The sequence below is a fragment of the Nannospalax galili genome, unplaced genomic scaffold, assembly GCF_000622305.1.
Source record: "Nannospalax galili isolate Female #2095 unplaced genomic scaffold, S.galili_v1.0 scaffold17, whole genome shotgun sequence".
Classification (NCBI taxonomy): domain Eukaryota; kingdom Metazoa; phylum Chordata; class Mammalia; order Rodentia; family Spalacidae; genus Nannospalax; species Nannospalax galili.
In genome coordinates, this window is record NW_008342276.1 from 2,936,202 (window position 1) to 2,957,411 (window position 21,210).

General features: G+C 40.8%; 1 protein-coding gene across 1 annotated transcript in view; it reads right to left on the reverse strand.

Moving 5' to 3' along the window:
• Positions 1–2,878: 2,878 nt before the first annotated feature.
• The window catches only part of Ext1 (exostosin glycosyltransferase 1), a 299,125-nt gene continuing 280,793 nt past the window's right edge, over positions 2,879–21,210 (reverse strand). The window contains exons 8-11 of the mRNA XM_008837966.2: positions 18,110–18,199; positions 10,627–10,787; positions 8,777–8,948; positions 2,879–3,418 (exon numbers count right to left, since the gene is read on the reverse strand). Of these exons, the coding sequence (XP_008836188.1) occupies positions 3,233–3,418; positions 8,777–8,948; positions 10,627–10,787; positions 18,110–18,199 (609 nt within the window). The 3' untranslated portion in view covers positions 2,879–3,232. The remainder of the gene's footprint in view (positions 3,419–8,776; positions 8,949–10,626; positions 10,788–18,109; positions 18,200–21,210) is intronic.

Sequence of the window (21,210 nt, forward strand, 5' to 3'; positions counted from 1 at the left end):
TTCTTCTGAAGTATCATCTCTGGAAAGAAAGTATGCTGTCATGCCTTGGTATGCCCACCTAGATATGTTATCTTTTGTGACATGACTACAGTGATTATTGCATGAATTTTTTTTTACAGTCTTAACTTTGGGTCATTTTGTTATTTTCAACAAAAATTGTATGTTTAATGTATAATGTACATGTAAGCTTTGACGGTTATATAAGTCTTTTTCACATAAATACATAGCCAGCTTTAAAATACTTATTTTTAAGACCACGTGTGCTAATGTGGAGCTGGAAAAAAGATGGGCAGAAATCATAAACAACTGAGTCCCCTATGGAGTTTCTGCATGCAATTCATTATGTGGTTGGTATTACACTCTCTGCCCTTGGCATCTTACCGACTCAACACATGTTGGCCCACTTAGGGACCCCTGGTTATCATTAAAGCTGGCTGAGAGATAACGTCTGACATCTTACAGCAATGACTATGATTTGTCAACTTGCTGCAATGCAATATACAACTCTTTCCAAAGAGAATTAAAATTATAGCTCGCTGTTGGGCCTCACTGATTTGCCTAGCATTGTTCAATTCCCAGCTGTATATTCCAAATGAGAAAAGAGCATACCAGCTCACATCCCAGCAAGAATTACTCAGAGAATGACATAAGATGAAATGTGGAGATTTAAAGGAGATAAAAAGTGTGTCAAGTTCCTGTTCTCATTTATAATTACCGCACATGTTACTTATGGGGACTGTGCACCCTGTGAACTTGATGACAGGTAAATGCAGCAAGGAACGTCCCTGAATCCACTCATGGTACTGACTGGTGTAATTAGGGACACTGTTTTGCAAGCCAAAATGACAACACAAGTTGACTTAAAGAAATGTTGCACTCATGTTTGAAAAAGACATAATATTCCCATTCTGAAAAAAAAATAAACAAAACAAAACAAAACAAAAACCCTACTTTAAAGACAGATTTGCAAAGGCCAAGTGAATGAGGATGAATTTTTCATCCTTTAACATGCTGAGATCTCCAGTTTAAATAACGTGAACCCTTTTGGGGGAGGACATTTTATCGAAAGACACAAGTGTGCTACAGACCTCAGTTATTTTTGAAGAAATACTTAAGAGAGGTCACATCTACTTTAGGGATGTCACCTGTTTGAGAGTAGGCTCAGGATGGGTCACACTGGATGAGAGAAATGTTTAGGTTGTTGCTGTGTGCCATAGGCAGCAGGGAGAAGCCCTCTTTAACTGGACTTACTGCCTATGTACTACTCAACACTGCATCAGGATGTGCGGGCTCTAGTCTCTGCTCTGCTGTTAGGAAGGCAATGAAGTCATCTCTCTACCCCGCAAACACCTTTCACTCTTGCTTACAGATGAGAACTTGAGTTTACTACTTTCCGGAGTAAACACCTACTTTCCCTCTTGTTTACAGCACCCTCTCCAGGATATCAATGGAAATCCTATTTGTCTTCCAGAAGTCTACAAAGAAAGGATGACTTTGAGTCCCCTGAACTTATGTTTCCACTGACTTAAGCCAGCTGTTTGAAGCTATTGGAACACAATTCTATGATGAACTTTTCTAAGAAAAAAACTGGGAGATAAATGTATGAACCTAGTTCTCTTTTATCACTTCCAAGTAGAAGCAAGCATTTACTATTACAAGTCTCCATGTTTCATCATGGAACTAAGGGATGTAGTTTGTGGAGTTTTTGTTGTGTGTATATTTATTCTTGATGTTCCACAATCATCATAAATTCAAGACAGTATCTGTAGGGATAGAAATGTTCTTTTAACAAGAAGCACAACTAAATTTCTCTATATGTTTAGAAACCAAACTGAAACAAAAGTCTTCACTTTTTTTTTTTTTTGATTACTTCTTTTGCCAGATTTTGGCTTAAAATAATACTTGACCAAAAACGGAATTAGGGTTCCATGGCAAGGCACACCCTTGGTTATTACTTCTTTTGCAAGATTTTGGCTTAAAATAATACTTGACCAAAAACGGAATTAGGGTTCCATGGCAAGGCACACCCTTGGTTACTTAGTTTTTGGCAATCCTCTTGTTAAATGGTGAGAATTTACACTTAAGTATGTCTTTTTCGACAGAGAAGTTTTGAACATTGAATTTTTGACAAACATTAAAGAGCTTGTCTTATGTATATGTGGTTTCCCCAATACACCCATTTTTTCCCCCTTATAACCAATGGCTTTCCCCAGCTCTCATCAGAGATCTCCTATTGGTTGAATGGAGATGCCAGCTAGCCCACACCTTTAGATAGCATTGGGCTTTGGCTGTGGGGTCACCATTTCCATCTCACTAACATGCTGGCAGGTTGTTTCAATGATTCCTTGTGCAACATTTCTTAAATATACTAGTGTACTTGGTACTACCTCCCCCCACCCTTCCCCTTGTAAAAAGAGTATCATACTTATATATCTATCTCAAACATAAAGTTTTTAGTTAGAGCTGCCTACCTGGACGTCATAATAATTTCTCTCATGCAGTGACATTTTAGAAATCAAGTGGATTTGAAAACCTAAATTGGAAAACAATTTGCACTAGTAAAGTTGGATGATGAACGTGTCTAAATGTATGCCCAGTTATTTCTTGATACTCTGTCAAATGACTGTGTTTCTTGTAAAGTCTGAGATTTTGTAACTACAAGAAACCCTGGATGACACACGGCAATGATGCTTGTGGGGCGAGGAGGGTGACCCTGGCAATGATGCCTGTGGGGAGAGGAGGGTGACCCTGGCAATGATGCCTGTGGGGGGAGGATGGTGACCCTGGCAATGATGCCTGTGGGGAGAGGAGGGTGACCCTGGCAATGATGTCTGTGGGGAGAGGAGCAGCAGCTTTGAAATATTCACAACCAACACAATTTTGATTAAAGAAAGAACTCTGGTTTTTAATAGTTTTGATCATTAAAAAAGTTTAAACCTGCATAGCAATCATTTCAAAAATAATTATTTAATGTTCCATAATTAAACTGTACACAACCTAGTCTTGGGACACAGAAGCCAGTGAGGTGAATGGAGCAGTCTGGTGCAGTCCCAGGAGCCAGGAGTCGAGTTGCCTTCTCATTGGCCTTTCATTTTTATCGTTGTGTTTGTCTAAGTTTTTTTTGGATACTTGGCACAATCTGGCTCCGTCGATGAACAGATCTGCACTGGGAAGAGAGAGCAGCTGGACCCCAGTCTCTTCTTGCTTCCCCTTCCCCACTCAGTGGGATTCCTCAAAGTCGTTCAATGTCTCGGTATTTCTTCCTCAGAATTGAGACCTGGTCTTTAAAGAGGACGGGGTCGAGCCTCATCTGAGAGTGGATCAGCGGCATGTAGCCAAACCAGCTGGCAAATGTATTCATGCAGCTCTGTCGCTGGGCAAAGTGGTCAGGGTCAGCCCAACGGGAAGCCCGAGAAGTCTGGGAAGGAGAGAAACAGAAGGACTGTGAGAGAAGGGCAAGGTGGAATGGAAGCACCATGAACCAACTGGTAAAGGGCAAGCAGCAGAATGTGGGGCCTGGATGCCAGCTAGTCATGGGGCTGGTGACCAAGCAACATTCACCTATGCTGACTTATCTTTGCCCGAAGGTGTTCCCGAGTACAACATACTTTTTGGTTTTCTGAGCTGATTAATGCTCTTGTGAGTGAATGATGGACCTTATCAACTGAATCTCACTAAACGAGATGCTCCTTTTTGTATTTGGGACCAAATGCTCTGACTCACGGGTATTCCTCATTTCGAAGATAGTTTTCTAAATCCTTCCTAAATGAAATTTCGTTTTGTTTTTTTTTTTAAGATTTTTTATTTGTGTGTGTGTGTGTTGTGTGTGTGTGTGTGTGTGTGTGTGTGTGTGTGGTTTGTATGTGTATATGTGTACAAGTATGTGGATACCCATAGAGGCCAAAAGAGGGCACCAGATCCCTGGGAGCTGGAGTTACATAAGGCTGTAAGCCACTTGATGTGGGTGTCAGAAACTGAACTCTGTTCCTCTGCAAGAGAAGCAAGTACTCTTAACCATTGAACCATCTCTCCAGCTCTCGAAATTCTTCTTGTTAACATGGTTGATTGGAGACACAAATTGTCCCAAGTCCTGCTTTCTATTGTTCACCCCTTTACGCCACCCATCTGCCAGTTTTCTATCTTTATAAAGTTTCCACTGAATGGCTTGTTAAAAAAATCATGCATTTTCTTTTATTTTCTTAAAAAAATATTTTTACTTTCTGTGCATTTCATACAATAGATTTTAATCAATTTTTTAAAAAAAGTATATGTATGTGGAGTTGGAGAGATGGCTCAGCAGTTAAGAACACTGGCTGCTCTTACAGAGGACCTGGGTTCAATTTCCAGCACCCATGTAGCAGCTAACAACTGCCCAAAGCTCCAGTTCCAGGGGATCTGATGCCCTCTTCTGACCTCCATGGGCATTGCATGACATAAGTGCACGTACCTATAAGCAGGCAATAAACTTTATACACATTAAAAAATAATAATAATAATAAAACATTTTAAAAGAACATGCAAAGCTGAAGAACAAAATAAAACTCTCACATTTCACTCATGGCTAGCATTACACAGCACATTAAAAAATATCTTTTCCCTTCTATTTGAACTTATGTATTGATAGTTCAACTCCACGAGGTACAAGACAGACTCAGATTCAGTGACACGCAGAGTATATATCTGTAAAATTGATTTTACACTGGAATCTTAGAATTCTGCTCTTAATCCTCTACTGTTGCCTCTTCAATGTCACTAAAATTCCTAAAGATTATTTTCTACAGAGGAATTGACTCCAAAAAGTGCTCTTGTTCACTCAGAACAGAAATTACAGTTATCTAGGTAAGTAAAGGAGATGGCTACAGTCTTTTTAGCTATGTTGCCCCTCAGGCTAGAACACATAAATGATTGGTATTGCCTTAAAAGAAAGCTTTAAATGACTTGAGTGCTAAAATTTAAATAAAACAACTAAACATGCTACTTTTTAAAAATATGCGTTGTGAACAACAACAACAAACAGAGAAGAGTCATCCAATTATGGAGTTAAAAAAATACACCCATAAACCTCTTCTGAAAAATCAGACAACTGCTCTGTGTGTGTGTGTGTGTGTGTGTGTGTATGTGTGTGTGTGTGTGTGTGTGTGTGTGTGTGTCTGTGTGCGGGGCATTCAGTTGTACCCTAAAACACTGTTAAAAACATACTTTTCATGAAAGGTACATTTTAGTGTGAGAGTCACTCAGAGTCACTTTCAAATCACAAGTATCAACATGCTTGAAAATAACATCCACAATAAATACAAATGTCAAGTTAGCTCTAAGCAGTGGATAACAAAACACTACTTGTGAAGTGTTTTCATGAAGCACAGCTGAGCTTCACAACAACCAGGTGAGTATCTCCCCAAGTCACAGCAGGTTCAAGGATGTTATAATTATTTGCTGAAGGGCTACAAAGGGGAAGAAGATAGGATGTATTCTCTAAGTCTTGCACTGGGAGACCTCACCTTGGCATGTTGGAGATAGGTAAGGAATTAAGTTGACTGGTGAGTTCTTACCAGAGGAGACAGTCCTAGAGGTATGCTGCTTTGTTCCTAAATTGAGCTTTTGAGCATTTCTGATGGGCCCACTCATTCCAAAACACCAGATCTTAAACCCAGGCAAAAGTGTCCATATATGTGATGGAAATATGGCCCAGAACTTCAGCTCATTCTTATTAATAATAATTTAGCATTATTTTTTTCTACATTATATTTCTACAGAGTAACTGTCTCCAAAAAGTGTTATTGTTCACTCAGAAAATACAGTTATCTAGGTAAGTAAGAGAGTTTTATAATAATAATTATTGAAATTCCAGTTGATCACTCAAGTATCATTTTTGCCTCTATAATTTAACCTTGATTCTGACCCAACCAACAAATATTTTTTTTAAAAAATTTCTGATCTAATAAATGGATAAGCTTAGATATGATATCTATTTGGTCACACAACCATTTAATAAACTAATGTGTATGATGGGAAGGGGCAAATACACTGCCTGGGTACATCTAGATAAAACCTAATGTTCAGTGTCCCTAAAGTATGTGAGAAATGTTCATTTGGTGGTACTAGGGAAATCTATGAAAAGGCCACAAAACAAACACCTAAGAAATATGTTAGTGTCCCACCTTGGATGATATAAAAACTCAGAGAAGTCTGATAATCTCTTAGCAAAGAACATTAGAAGAATACTGTGGGTAAGATAATACATAGGAAATGTCTGGACACACAGTCAGCAATTCATACTACTTGAATTTTAACAGCTTTTTGGTTTTAATCATTGGGAAATGCTTGAAAATACTTTTGCCTGTTATTTCAATAATTGGAGGAAAACAGAACTTTTGTGCTACTCTCTGCTCAGGAAGAAGAGCACTCTTTCTGTAATGAGTACTTAAAATAGTGTCTGATGACCTGTATGACTCAGTATTCAGTTTCTACAAAAGCTTGCTAAATTTTTCCTTGCAAAATCTAAATTTATGCATGATTTATAACACCCTTTAGAAACTGCACTGATATAATCATGGTCTCTTTTGTTTTTGTTGTTGTTGCTCTTTCTGTTGTTGCTGAGATAGAGTAGCTCAGGCATTGTGTACTCTATATCTGGGATTGATCTAAAACCTATAGCAACCATCCTGTCTCAGCCTCCTGAGTGCTGATTACAAGCAGTAGCCACTAGGCCCAGTTACAGTCACGTTAAGAATGCTCATGTGAAAATAGTAGAGGGGGTGGGAGTGGGTCTGAGAGATGAGGGTAGATTGAGGGAAGGGGGTCTGAATATGATCAAAATACACTGTATAAAATTTTTAAAGAATCAATAAAAGTATTTTTTTTTTAATGTTCATTTAGGTTTTCTTTTCTTTCTCTTTTTTTTGGTCATTTTGAGACAGGGTTTCCGTGTAGCCCCGGCTAGCCTCGAACTCACAGAAATTCGCTTGCCTCTGCCTCCCAAGTGCTGGGATTAAAGACACGTATCACCACGCCTTATTTAAGGTTTTCTTAGAATTACACTTATTTATTTATTTGTGTGTGTGTGTGTGTGTGTGTGTGTGTGTGTGTTTACGTGCCACAGTGTACATGTGGAGGTCAGAGGACAACTTTGAGGAGTGTTGTTCTTTCACCATGTGGACCCTGGGGACTGAACTCAGGTCATCAAGTTTGATGGGCAGTGCCTTTACCTGCTGAGCCATTCCATCACGACCTCTATTTGTTTGTTTGTTTATTTGACAGGGTCTGACACTGTAGCCCAAGCTAGCCTCAAATTCACTATGTAGATGAGGATGACCCTGAACTTCTGATCTTCTTGCCTTTACCTCCCAAGTACTTGAATTACAAGCATGTGCCACCATATCCAGTTTATATGGTGCTGGGGATCATATTCAGGCCTTCTTGCATGCTAGGCAGGCATACCACCAACCAAGCTACACCCCAGCCCTCATTTCTTACATATAGTATTGATTCTGCCCAAGAAGAATAAAAGTAGATAAACTTCGGCACATTTAGACAGCCTGGCACCAGGAACTGAGGTGTAGAAAATAGCGGTGGAACAAACAACGCCCACCTCTGTCTCTGACTGGGGTACTTGTAGAAATAAGTTAAATTTTCTAGACCCAAATTTTCCCACTTCTAAACAGAGAACGTTGGATGATATTTCTCTGAAAGTATCTTTAGTACAAAAATTTTATGACCCAAGAAGACTTTGTTTCAGTTTTACAAATTATCTCAACCCTATGAAAAAGGTTTTACTATTTTACTTTTAAAGATGAGCCAAGTGAATTTCAGAAGATAGCTCATTTGCCCATAGCTTATAAATGCTGGTTCTAGAACTAAAAACTGAATTGTGTAACTTCTGCCATCTCACTGTGATATGCGACCCACTCAAGAGCAATTGCCAAAAGACTGTGTTTAGAGAGCACTGTTTGCTACCTATAAGTCATATATGATAAACTGGCATAAGTTCTTTGAAGGCCTTAGAGTATGCTACAGATTGAATGGTTTTAACGCCTGAGATTTATATGCTGATGTCAATCCTGAATACGATGGCACTATAAGTGGTCATCTAAGAGGTGATTAGTTCCTTATAGTTAGAATCCTCAAGAATAGGGCCAGAGCCTCAAAAAAGGGATCTAGAGGAGCTCTCCAGAGCTCCCCACCATGTAGGGACACAGCAAGCAGATGACCATCTACAAGTCAAGAAGTGGTTGCTTTTTGAAAATTACAACTGCTGGCACCTTAATTTTGGAATTCCCAATTTCTATAAGTTTTAAGAAACGTATGTTGCTGGGGCTGGAGAAATGGCTCAGTGGTTAAGAACACTGACTGTTCTTGTAGAAGACCCGGGTTTGATTCCCAACACCTACATGGCACCTAACATCTGTCCATAACTCCAGTTCCAGGGAATCCAACAGCCTCTTCTGTCCTCCTCAGGCATTGCACAACACGGGTGCACTTACCTACATGCAGGCATAACAACACTCACGCACATAAAAAACTTTAAAAAATAAAAATAAATAAAAAAAGAAATGTATATTACTATTTAAGTCCCCAATCCACTGTGTGTTTGTTATAGTGGCCCAAATTCTGATGACATGAGATTGAGCTGTCATTTTCTCTTTGCAGCTGACTGCTGCATGTTACTTTAGGGATTATCTGAGAGATATGGTTTATTTCTGTATCTTCTCATCACACTTCTGGATGAGATGGAGGAACACATTGGTGTAGCCTTGAGAAGAGAACTCTTTGTTCTTACCTGGCCCATCATTGTCTCCTTATACTGCTTCTTCTGGGTCACTTTGATTGGAGGCAATTTCGTCACAGCAGATACCAGGAAGTTCATGAGAATGTCCTCACAATTGGCCAGTTGGTCTACCATGTTCTTCAGGCTGGCCGGCAGGTAATGGGTATACAGGTAGTGATAATATCTGTAAAAAACAAAGGTAAGTTTCAAGGGGGGGGGGACAGCATTACATAATGATAGGTAGATTTTTAAAGACATAGCTGTTCTCTGAATCCCTAAGCATGTCACTAGAAAGCATTAATGATGATAACATGGTACTTGCTGCTGTCTTTAACAATAAATGCCTCATTGAATTCCCACAAGGAATCTATAAAGGAAACAATACTGTATTATTTCTCTATTTTACAATGAGGAATTAAAGCACAGGCATCTACACAGATGCAGATATTGTTTACTCACCTAAATTTAATATCAGGCTGGTCAGTTAGAGAAACTGACTGCTAAGGTGGAGTGATAGTTAACCTTCTTTGTCAATTTGATGTGACATAGAATCACCATGGAAACAGACCTCTAAGTGTGTGTGTCTATGAAAGTGTGTCCAGAAAGGTTTAATGCAACAGCTAAGACCCTCCCTGAATGTGGACAGCACCATCCTATGGGCTGGGGCTCCAGACTGAATGAAAAGAAGAAAGTGCGCTGAGCACCAGCATTCCTCTCCCTCTGCTTCCTGACTACAGATGCAGGTGACCGTTCTGCTGCCATGACATCCCTACCACGATGGACTGTATTCTCAAGCTGTACTAAACTCTTCCTTCACGAAATCGTATTTGCCAGACGTTTTGTCACAGCAATGAGAAAAGTAACTAATACTAATCAAGTTATAAAAGAGACAAATCATTTGAATGAGTCAGATTCATTCATGTGGTGATGGCAGGAGATGGGAAACTGAGCTTCTAAGAGGAAAAACCTTGAGATCAAGATTTACTCAGCCCAAATGCTTATACTTGGGCATGTCAAACCTTATCCCTGATGCTGTGACACTCAATTCTCATTTAAAAAGACTAAGGAAGATTAGTCTTTGCCATACTAAGATAAAACAAGGGGGATTTTCATTTATGATCCACTGAGAATGTGGGGAATGGTAACTATCCTAATTACCACTAGTCTGGCAATTTTATTCCAATCTGATGGCTTTAAAGACCAAATACATGAAAATGACAGCTCAAAATATACTTCCATCCATGACTTTGAAAAAACAATTTATTCTATGTATATTAGTGCTTTCTTTGCATGTATGTAAATGCAGCCATGTGTGCAATGTCCACAGAGGCCAGAAGAGGGCATTGGGTTCCCTGGAACCGGAGTGACAGATGGTTGTTAGATGCCATGTGGGTGCTAGGAACTGAACCCAGGTCCTCTGAAAGAGGAGTGCTCTTAACTGCTAAATCATCTCTCCAGTCCCATGACTTTTTTCAAGATATTCTTTTAGATGTCTTAACACGTTCAGTATAAACTTTAAAAAACAAAACACCATTATCTGCTATAGAACTTTATTCTTCCATACTTCAGGTCAAAACTGGAGATGCCTAATTATTTACTCTTAATATTCAGGTACCCAGCCTACCTCCGAGTGTATATTTATCCTTCAGCTTAACTGAAAATGCTACTCTACCTTATTTCTAGAAATGCAATAAACCAAGTTTCATTGGCTTTAAAAGTACATGTACGCTGCTTCAACAAAAATTAAGCGGGGATAGACTAATTTTCAGTAATACTGTTAAATAGATTTCGCCCAAGTTCCTGTTTATGCAGTTGTTAGACATGAATATGATACTTTTTAACAAGATGCCTAAGCTCCTCACTTGTGGTAAATAGCAGCTCCTGTCAACACCATAGAGTAGTCGTTCGTCCATTTAGATGTGTATCCCCATCGCTCCTTAGAGTTATCCCAAAAATGGCTGCGTGCAGGGTACCCTACGATCCTCTCAGGGAAGCTCTGCCACACAGTGAAGGCAAAATCCACCTGCAAGGCAGAGTATAAGGCAAACAAGCAATCAACAGTATGAACAAATGTCAACAAAACATTACCTCCCCCTGCTAATTCATAATGTGGAATCCCGGGACTGTTGCAAAACATTAATTCCCCATATTCACCAGCAAATTAAACTGACTGCTTGACATTTTGCCCTGTAATTATGCACATTTTAAATGTTTTCTATGAAAGAAACTTAAGATTAGTGAGAGAGAGAGAGAGAGAGAGAGAGAGAGAGAGAGAGAGAGAGAGAGAGATTACTGTCTTGCCTTTTGAAAAAAAAAAGGGGGAAGAGAGAAAGGGAGAGAGAGAGAGAGAGAGAGAGAGAGAGAGAGAGAGATTACTGTCTTGCCTTTTAGAAAGCCCAGTCTGTTCAAGCTAAAAACAAGTGAAAAAAGCAGTTGCTTCTCTCTCCCCAACCCACAAAGGTACACGTGACTACTGATTCACAGGAAGCACAAAAGCATCTGTTTTAGAAACGAGAGCAGATTTCCTGTGTACAGGCAGGGAGTGAAATACGGCATGCATTGTAACTAGCATATATCAAAGCCCAAGTGACTAAAATTAAAGCATCCTCTTAAAGCAAGAGAAAAGATTTTTTAAGAGCACAAATTTTAACAGGAACACAGAAGACATCACAAAGAAAATACTCCAGGCATGTCAGGTTTGAAGACACAGAATGCTAAGTAAATCTAGAAAAGCAGCCATAGTGAAATCATGAAGATTGGATGGGGACACAGCCACGTGAAGCCACAGGATTATTTTAAAGAAAAGGCAGGTAAGTGACTTTCTAGTGCTTATAAGAACCCAAAGCAGGTACTTCTGCACCCATTGTAAGCTAGTACACACTACTAGCAAGTGGTCTGCTTTCAATGCTGTCGGCTCGCTTCTGATCATTTGCTGAATCATAAATAAAAATGGAAACTAAAACATAGTAACAACAAATGATCATATAATGTTTGCAATCACTTATTGCTTATAATGTGAGACGCGTGCTTACAGGTATGTACTCAGTTTAACTAACTCAGTTCATCCTTCAATAATCCTGTGAGGTAGGAACTCTGATATTCTTTGGTTTATAAAAGAGAAAACTAAAAACTACTACATGGAGGATCAAGTAATTTGTCCACACCAATAAGCAAGAGAGTCAAGATTTGAACCCAGGCAATCTTTTTTCATTCTTTCTTAGATTTTGTTGCTTTAGTGTTGAAAGCAATTTATCTGAAATACATGTTACAATTCACCCTGCCACCCAGCTGTATCTCTTCTTGGTGTAGTACAAGGAAATTTCATTTTCTACAAATATTTTGATTCTCAGTACTGTGATAGTGGCAGAGGGACTGAATGCTGCTTTTAAGTTCAGGACTTGCCATCAACGATGGTCAAAAGACCAACCAAGTATTCCAAATCATCAAAGGGTGAAAACAATTTCTGTGGCCGATGAATGTGACCATATGAAACCATACAAGACAGGACTATCCAGCTGTTTAGAAGAATATTCATGTTGGGTCCCAAAATCCCTAGTCAGATATCAGCAGGTTTAAAGGCCACTGAGGATGGACCCCTCCTTTACAACCAAGCAGCTGGTAGTCAGGAACTGAAGCTTACGGACTTGGATTGCTGGTCAAAAGAACATGATCTGAGTCCTGTCTTTGGTCATAGGTGGAACTGGGCCATAGATCTTCTGAATTGCCCCCAAAAGAACAGAAGATGGATGTCTTGGGGGTTGGAGAGACGGCTCGACAGTTAAGAACACTGGCTGTTCTTGCAGAGGACCCAGGTTCGATTCCCAGCACCCACAAGGCAGCTAACAACCATCCTTAACTCCAGTTCTAGGGGATCCGACATCTTCTTCTGACCTCCATGGGCATTGCATGACATGAGTGTACTTATACACATGCAGGCAATACACTCATAAACATAAAATAAAAATTTAAAAAAAAGATTGTTGTCTATTCAGACAACAATTCTTTTCTGGAAAAGAACGAAGACATACCATGGTCTCTCACTTAAGAATGAATCCAAATTGATCTGTCAATCACCCAGACAGAAAAACAGCCCCCAGGAAGTTGTTCCAGACTTTAAGTAGAATAAAGGCTACCTAAACTTATAGGTCAGTACAATGGTCCCTCTATCCACTGTCACCCTCACCTTGTGAGAGTGTTTTCCTCCACAACGGTCTCTGGCCACTGTCTACTCCCACCCTGTGGAAACATTTTATTTCACAATAACTTTCTGGTCATTGTCCATCCTCACCCTATGAGAACATTTTCCTCTCCAATTGTGCCTTGGTCCTTTCCTTTTCTCAGCCTTGAGACTGCCTCCTGTTATTGTACAATAAGGAGTACTTCTCCTTATACTATGCCCTGTGTCTCATCTAAATTTTGTTCATGGAGATCAAAAGGAATGGGGAGCTTAGGGGAGCCCAGAATGAGGTCTGGGCAATACTGATACTACAACATGACTGAAACTCAGAAACATTATACCAAGCAAGAGAAACCAGTTCTTAAAAGGCCCTATATACGTTTACATGTATATGAAATGCTCCAGTGTCAGCAAATCCAATGACAGAAGACAGTGGTGGTTATCAAAAGTGGGGATGGACAACTTGAGAGGTGCAAGGCTGCCTTTGTGTGTAATAACTTTGATTTACTAGTTATGGTATTTCAAAAGAGTCATTAAAGTGAAAACACAAGTATTAAAATGAATATGTTGCATAAACTCTTTTTGAAAACACTGACCCAGGAGATTAAATTTTGTTACTATACTTAGTTGGTGGTGGGAGAGCACATGCATGTCCTAGCATTCACATGTGGAGGTCAGAGGACAACTTGCAGAGTCAATTCTCTCCTTCTATCATGTGGGTGCTGGGATTGAACTCAGGTTGTGAAGTTTGGTAGAAAACACCTCTACCCACTAAGCTCTTTTGCTGGCCCCAGGATATTTTTTAAAAACCCTCCAGATTCTTCAGTTTTGGAAGCCACTCTCTTTGTAAACAGCCATAGAGTCAAAAATTTACATGGAACTCCAATTTGATGCCTGACATTCTGAACTGACATAAAGATCATATGATGACTGTTCAGTCAAAGGCTTTCTTTTCTGGTAAAGAACAATGGCTAATTTTGTGTGCCAACTTGACTGCACCAAGTGGTAGGCAGATGGAAAATAATTTCTGTGTGTGCCAGTGAGGACGCTTCTGAATGAGACCAACATTTGCGTGTCCTGCTCAGTGTCATTCAATTTACCCAGAGCAAAGGGAGAAGGAGGAGGCATTCATTACTGTTTAAAATTAAAAAATTTTTCTAACAGTTTTTAAAATTGAATTTTTGAGAATTTCATACAACATATTTTGTTATATTTAGACCCCATCCCCTATCTGTACCCCTCTTTTATTATTATTGTGTGTGTGTATGTCAACTGCACATGTGAGGTCAGAGAACAACTTTTGGGAGTGGTTCTCTACTTTGATGATTGTGAGGTAGGGTATCTCTTGTTTCCAGGCTAGCTGGTGTGCAAGCTTGCGAGCGAGTGATTCTCTGGTCTGTTTCCCCTCTCACTGTAGGAGTGCCTCACCACATCTGGGCTTTTATGGTGGGTTCCAGGGATTAAACTTGGGCTATCAGGCTTGCATAGCAAGATCTTTGACCTGCTGAGCCATCTTGCCCACCCCTCACTCCCTATTTCTCCCTGCCTTTATGCTTACATGGGGACATTTTCTTCTACTGCCTTTGGGCAGGGACTTAACCTTTGGCTACTCTGGCTCTCAGGCCATCAGACTCCTAGTGGAATCATACCAGCTTTCCTGAGACCCCAGCTTTCACACAGCTAACTTTGACTTTGCAGCCTCTCTGACCCCATGAGCGAACTCTTCATAGATTTATAAATCCCCACTGGTTCTGTTTCTCAGGAAACATGCCTATCTCAAGAGAAGAAAATTTTAATATGGCTTGTTCACTCAAACCATACGTTCCAGGGACTGGGAGGGAGGTAGAGTGGCAGAGCACATGAGAAGAGAAGAAAACTCAGTGAGGAATGGACCATCTGAAAGCTAAAGGACAGCAGGGGAATGGAGAGCACTTTCCAGAAAACTGGAACTCCGTTGTGATAACATACATCTCATCCCTGGTGTGCCACATAAATGGTGCCAACTGACAGGAGGTACATTACGCAGCCTGTTGTCAAATATCTACCTGGATATTGCACTCTTTGGGGTTTCTCATTACTCTTTGATAAAGAAACACAAGCACTGGCAGCTAGTATGGAACAAATGGGGTATTATCATCACATGAGCTTCTTACTATCTCAGAGCTGTTTCAAGTCATTTCAAAAGAACTCAAAGGTAAATTCAGATAAAATTATGATTCTTGTGATAACACCTCCTCTCATATGGATCATTAACACATCAAAGAAGGCAAAGGTCAATAGAAGGCCCTTTCTCTTAAAAATCAGCATTGTTTTTCTTTTGAGGATTTGCAGCAACTCATATAAATGTAAATAACTATAAACCAACTATATCTAATATCCTTTAAAGGATGCTATTTTTTAAAAAAATCTATCTTTAATGCTATAGAGAGACATTTCAGAAGCTCAGAACCCTTGAGCAGGGATGGGAGGAACCAATGGAACCAACATCTATTCGCCTAAAAACAAAAAGAGAGAGAATAGAAAATTCTGCCCAAGACCATTTTAGGTGATAGAACCACTCCACAGATCAGCAGGCAGAAGCAAGCCAGACTGCCAACCTCCTAAATTTACATATCATTTTCAACCCACGTTGACTTCTAATTACTTCATATACGACACATGTTCCTCCCAGCATGCACTGAGTAGTTGGAATTGCTATCCTTTGAAAGGAAATTCACCAGCACAAAGATGCATCACAGCAGCTGAAAGTTATTTCACCATGGGATGTGGAAAAACAAAGCCTAGAGTGAGACTAATTGCCTTGTGCCCAGGGGAAGAGGAAACACAAATCATAATCCAGGTCACAGATGATGTCTCCGGTTATTTGCTATGGACGTCTTGACCATTCAATTCCACCATGAAGATGGGCTGTTTCTCCTATGTCTGGCCCTTGAGATGCACTGCCCATTCTTCTTGCCTAGTGTGATGGTTAACCTTGACTGTCAACTTGATTGGACTCAAGAGATGCCTGGGAGATTAGTAAAGCACACTTCTCGATGTAGTTGTAAGGGAGTTTCCAGAGAAGATTAACAGAAGGGGCCTTGCTGTGAATGAGGAAGTACCACCCAATAAGCTGGGGTCCTGAGGGAAGCCAAGGGAGGAGGAAGTCAGCTAGCACAGGTATTCTCTGCCCTTTGCAGCTCCCTGGGTGCCATGTGACCTCTGTTATGCCACATCCTTCCTGCCATGATAGACCCAAAGCTCTGAGCCCTGTGCCAAATAAATATTCATTCCTTTAAGCTGTTTGGTTCCAGTGCTTTGTCAAAGCAACAAGAAGATGATTAGCATATTAGGAACGGTACCACCAAATCTCTTCTGATGGCTTGGGTGTGGCTAGGTCAGGTCAATGGCAGCCATCAGCAAGAAAATGGAGGTGGGGTGAAAGAGAAGGCAAGACCTCTGTTCTTGCTGCAGCAGCAGAATTCTGGCAACAACCACCTCTTCATGAACACAGCTCTTGGAAGAGGGCCTCTCCTGCCTAGCTCCATCTCTCAGAGGCTTGGGTATTCCTCTTCCTTTCCCTGTTCCTTCAGGCCTGGGGTAGAAACAGCTTTTGACTCTTACCAGGTGCCTTGCCATTCTTTGTGGGGCCAATGAATCCTCCCCACTCCTCCTTAAGTAATTCCAAGTTCTTTCATTTGAGTCATCTGATTTGAATTCTGTTTATTGCCAGGACTTTGACAGATACAAGCAGGGACTATGTAACCCAAGTACCTGGCATAGAGGCCATAACAAAGAAATCCCTCAATAAACACTTGTTGAGTGAATGTATTCTTGGGGTGCCAGTTTCCCTTTACAGGAAGCCTCAGAAAAATGCAGGCTGGGGTGGCTGGAAGCTCATATGTCACTGTCATCCCTTTGAGAGTTCCTCATATCTTTAACCCAAGAACCCTTCCTCTTACCAATGAGCATGCAACATGATGGGTATGTGTTTACCCCACCATCAGCACAGCACTCAATCCCCCATCCATTCATTCAATAAGTATTTATAGAGCTTTGGTACATAGAAACACCTGAACCAGGTGAGGCCCAGAACATTTTGTCCCAGGGTTATTTAGGTTGCCCCTGAATGTAATAATCTGTTCAGCTATATCTAGTAGAAATTGGAAGCAGCCATGGAATTTCAAGGAAAGCCCAGAGGTGGCCAGCCTACATCAACATCAAATTCACCAATTAGAACCAGACTGGAATTGTGCATGCTGGTAAGTGCCAATGTCCAAAATGAATGAAATGGATTATATACAAAAAGAAAGAAAGAAAGAAAGAAAGAAAGAAAGAAAGAAAGAAAGAAAGAAAGAAAGAAAGGGGAAGGCTAATTAGCTAAGGCTCCATGCCTTTCAGCAGCTACCATTAACAGTGAAATTCAGATATACTACATTTTTATATAGCTGTCTTTGATCTCATCTATGACTTAAAGTTTCAGAGATCAATACTCATTCAAGTTATAAAATTGGTTTTCTACCATATTTATTTTCCCTCTTCTCCACACAGACTTTGTGCAGTCTTATTTTTGGCACAAATACCTGAATGTCCCAAATAGTAGGGGTTTCCACCTCAGCCTCAAACTGAAACTGCTTGCGCGCCTGCATGTGTGCGTGCATGCGTGCGTGCGTGCATGCGTGTGTGTGTGTGTGTGTGTGTGTGTGTGGCTGTGGGGGGGTTCAGATCAAGATAGAAAAATGGCCTTGAGAACCAAGAAGTGTTCCATAATGGAAAAGCACACTGGGCACAGGCCATCAGGATAACCAGGGAAGGATGGGATGGTTGGCCTTGGACCACACGGTTTTAGGATAACGCTAATGGGTCTTCTCTCCATGTGGTTCTGCATACTGCCACAGCCGTGCTGCCTAAAAACAAGAGGAGAGGAAAGGCAGGAGGGAAGAGGTGAGGAACAACCACACAAATGAGGAGCCAATTAGCAGAGAAAACAAAGGCAAAAGTGCCCACATCAGGCTGCCAGGTGGTGGCAAGGTGCTAACAGGAATTGGGTTCGTTAAAATCAATTTTGCAGGAAGTTTTGGAAAATGTTTTCAACTTCCACCAAGGCAAGGACAAGAGAACTGCTGGTACCTTGGGACTTGTGTACCTACTTGGAGAAGCCCTCCCCACTGCAGAGGCATCTTTCCTACCTCAGTTGTTGAAAGTACAGTATCCTCATCAAGGCTGAGCACAGCATCTGTGATGATGTTGTCATAGGGCAGAAACCGGCTGCTCATTACCTAGAGGATAAGAAAGATAGGAGAGACAGATTAGGGATAAGGAGAGGTGATTCTAGAGTCTTGTCAGGATTCCTCCAGCTTTATCACCATAAAGATTGTTCCACCGTGTCATCCCCCAAACTCAAAGATTTCCATCACCTAGGAGCAAAGATTCATGTGAGCACAATTATTGAGTACCACACCAGTCACAGCAAGGACAGAAAGACAATACAATACACGGCTTGCATTTAGGAACTCCTAGTCTGTAGAGATCAAGAACTAGACAATTAGCTTTTGCTAGAAATGTAAAGTGTCAGACCAGAGGGATAACAGGCAGCTGTCTGGAAGAGATGAAGGCTTCATGGGAGAAGTGACATTTAAGAAAGACCTCAAAAAATAGGAATCCACTGGGCATGGTAGAAACAGGGTATTACAGACAGGGCTCATCAAACCCAAAGGGACTGCAGAGACAACCCTGAAGGCAGGGAAAGGCAGGTAACAGGACATGGAATTCCATCTTGGGAAATACCCCTGAGAGCCCAGAGCACTGGAGATGTGCAAATATTTACAAACTTGACTTTATATCTATTTTAGCGCAGATAATAGAGGATACACATACATAGATTTTGTTGCTATACTAGTAATAAAAGTTACTTACAGTTTCATTAAAAATGAAAAATAAGTTGATTTTAATTAATTTAAAATAGCATGTATAGTCCACAGAGTTAGGAAAGTTGTGAAAGTAGCATATGAATGACACATCAGCCACCAGCACAGCAAATGACATGGGTGCAGTAGTGGCACTTTTATCTTGGGGGTAATCAACAGCTACATAATTGTACTTAAAGTCTACTCAATGGGAGGAAACTTATGTGTGGTACTATAAACATAACCAAATACACATGGCTGCAGAAGTCTTAGATCTCAGAGAAAACCCCGAGGTTGTCACATCCCTAGACAAATGTAATTTCTTACTATATGGAAAATATGGATCATTACATTTACAAACAAGTATCCTAGTCACCATTATCAAAGAAGTGTCTTTTCAACAGATGGAGACTATTACAGAGTTCCACAACTGGTCACATACAGGCATTATTTGTGAATTGCCCAAGCCTAAGTGGCACATCTACAATGCAACCTCTAAACCTAAGGCTCACAGAACATAGAACAAGGGATAAAGAGGACACTAATGAATTTCTCAATTCTTAACAATGAAGTTTCCTCATACAACAGAGGGCCAGGAACATAAATGGCCAAAGTGTGGAGAAGAAGAGTCTGCAGAGTGTGGGTCCTTGGACAGGACTCTTATATTAAGCTTCACCCACCCAGGGCTCAGGGACCATTGTGGAAGATGGGGCAGGAAGATTGTAAGAGCCAGGGAGGAGGTGCATGACCATATGGAAATAGACTCCTACAAGCTCCTGGGACTCTGCTCATATGAACCTACAGCAATGGTGTCAGAATGCACAAGACCTATGCAAAGTCAAACAGACAAAACCCCAGCACAGGACTGTGGAAATGAGCAACAAGTCCCAATGTTAGTTGAATTATTGGCAGCTGATTAACTGCTGGGTCAGGAAAAGCTGATCTTCTTAAAGGGAAGGACTCTAGATAGGCTGCCATGAACTTGGACTGAGGGATGTCTGGAGACACTAACTTGACATGATAGGCATTAATACAAATTTCAGAGTGTATGAATTCCAGTGGGGTGGGGGGTTATGGGAGGGTGCTAATGGGGATGGGAGTATAAAGATAATTAAGGCTGAGTAAGATGTTCTGTATGAAATACACAAAAATAAAATAAAAAATTTACACAAAAAAGTAGCATATGAAACATTTGGGGCAATTCCAGAGCAAGGCATTGTGAGATCTGTGGGTGTGGGCCATGGGGGAGGGTTAAGAAGGTCGGCTGGAAAAACAAAAGTATTTTGTGAGAAATGTACTACCCAATAACTAATGTTTCTTGAATACTTAATAGAAATCAGGAAATGTTCCAAGTCCTTTATGTCTATCATCTTGTTACATCTTCATAGCAACCCTATTTCTTAGGGGAGAAACAGAAAGGACACATACTTTGCCCAAGATGGACCGTGGGTTTCTTTCTAGAGGGTGTGACTGGGGACAGCTCTTCAGTCACCATGCTATCAGTGTCTCAAGTTTGGAGCGAACCTCAAAGCGCACAAAAGGACAGATGTGACAAGTGCACCTTCTCTACCTTCCTTTGGAAGTTAGGGCAACAGCTACGACAACCCCTCTGAATTTACACTTGGAGAGCCGGGAGACGTGGCACGCTTGCTTTTAATTTGAAGGCACGAAAGCTGGAGACAAGGAGAAAAGGCAGCAAGGCAGCATGTTCTGAGAAGTATGCTCTTAACAAAGAAGTCCAGGCTATGCTTGCATGGAGGAGCCAAGCTTGCCCACTTGTCTTGAATACAGGTTGTGTGCCTGTGAGCCACAGGAGGTCTTTAAGCATTACGAATGGGAAACACCACGCCAACCCATCTGCAAGCTCGAGCAATGGAACCACTGCGTGAGTGGCTGCAGGGGCTTCTCCCACACATCTGTCCACTGGGTCAGATTTTTAAAAAAAATCTTTTCTTAGGCTTTCAAAATAAAACAAAATACAAAGTGATCAGCAACCCCATATACACAGCACTCAGAAATCTCTGCCTGAAGCAGTCCTCCTGCTACTGTTTACATGTCCACTGAGGAACACAGAAACCATTAGCTGGCAGCTTACCAGTGCCCTGACCTTTCCTTTGTTCGGCCTAAGGGGAAAACTGCAAAGACAAGCCCTATAAATTCAAAACAGAATTCTGCAGCCAAAGCAGCACACATATCCATTCTGAATTCCTAGCCTGATATAGAAATTTTGAGATGCAGAATGGGGAACTGGTACCTGTCCTTCACCATGGGCTCATTCACTAGTTTTGAAACGATCTGTTTTTTTTTTTTTTTTTTTTTCCTAACTGGAAGGTTGTAGGAACCGGGTCTTTGGGATTTCAAAAAAACTTTTTATGAGTTGTTCA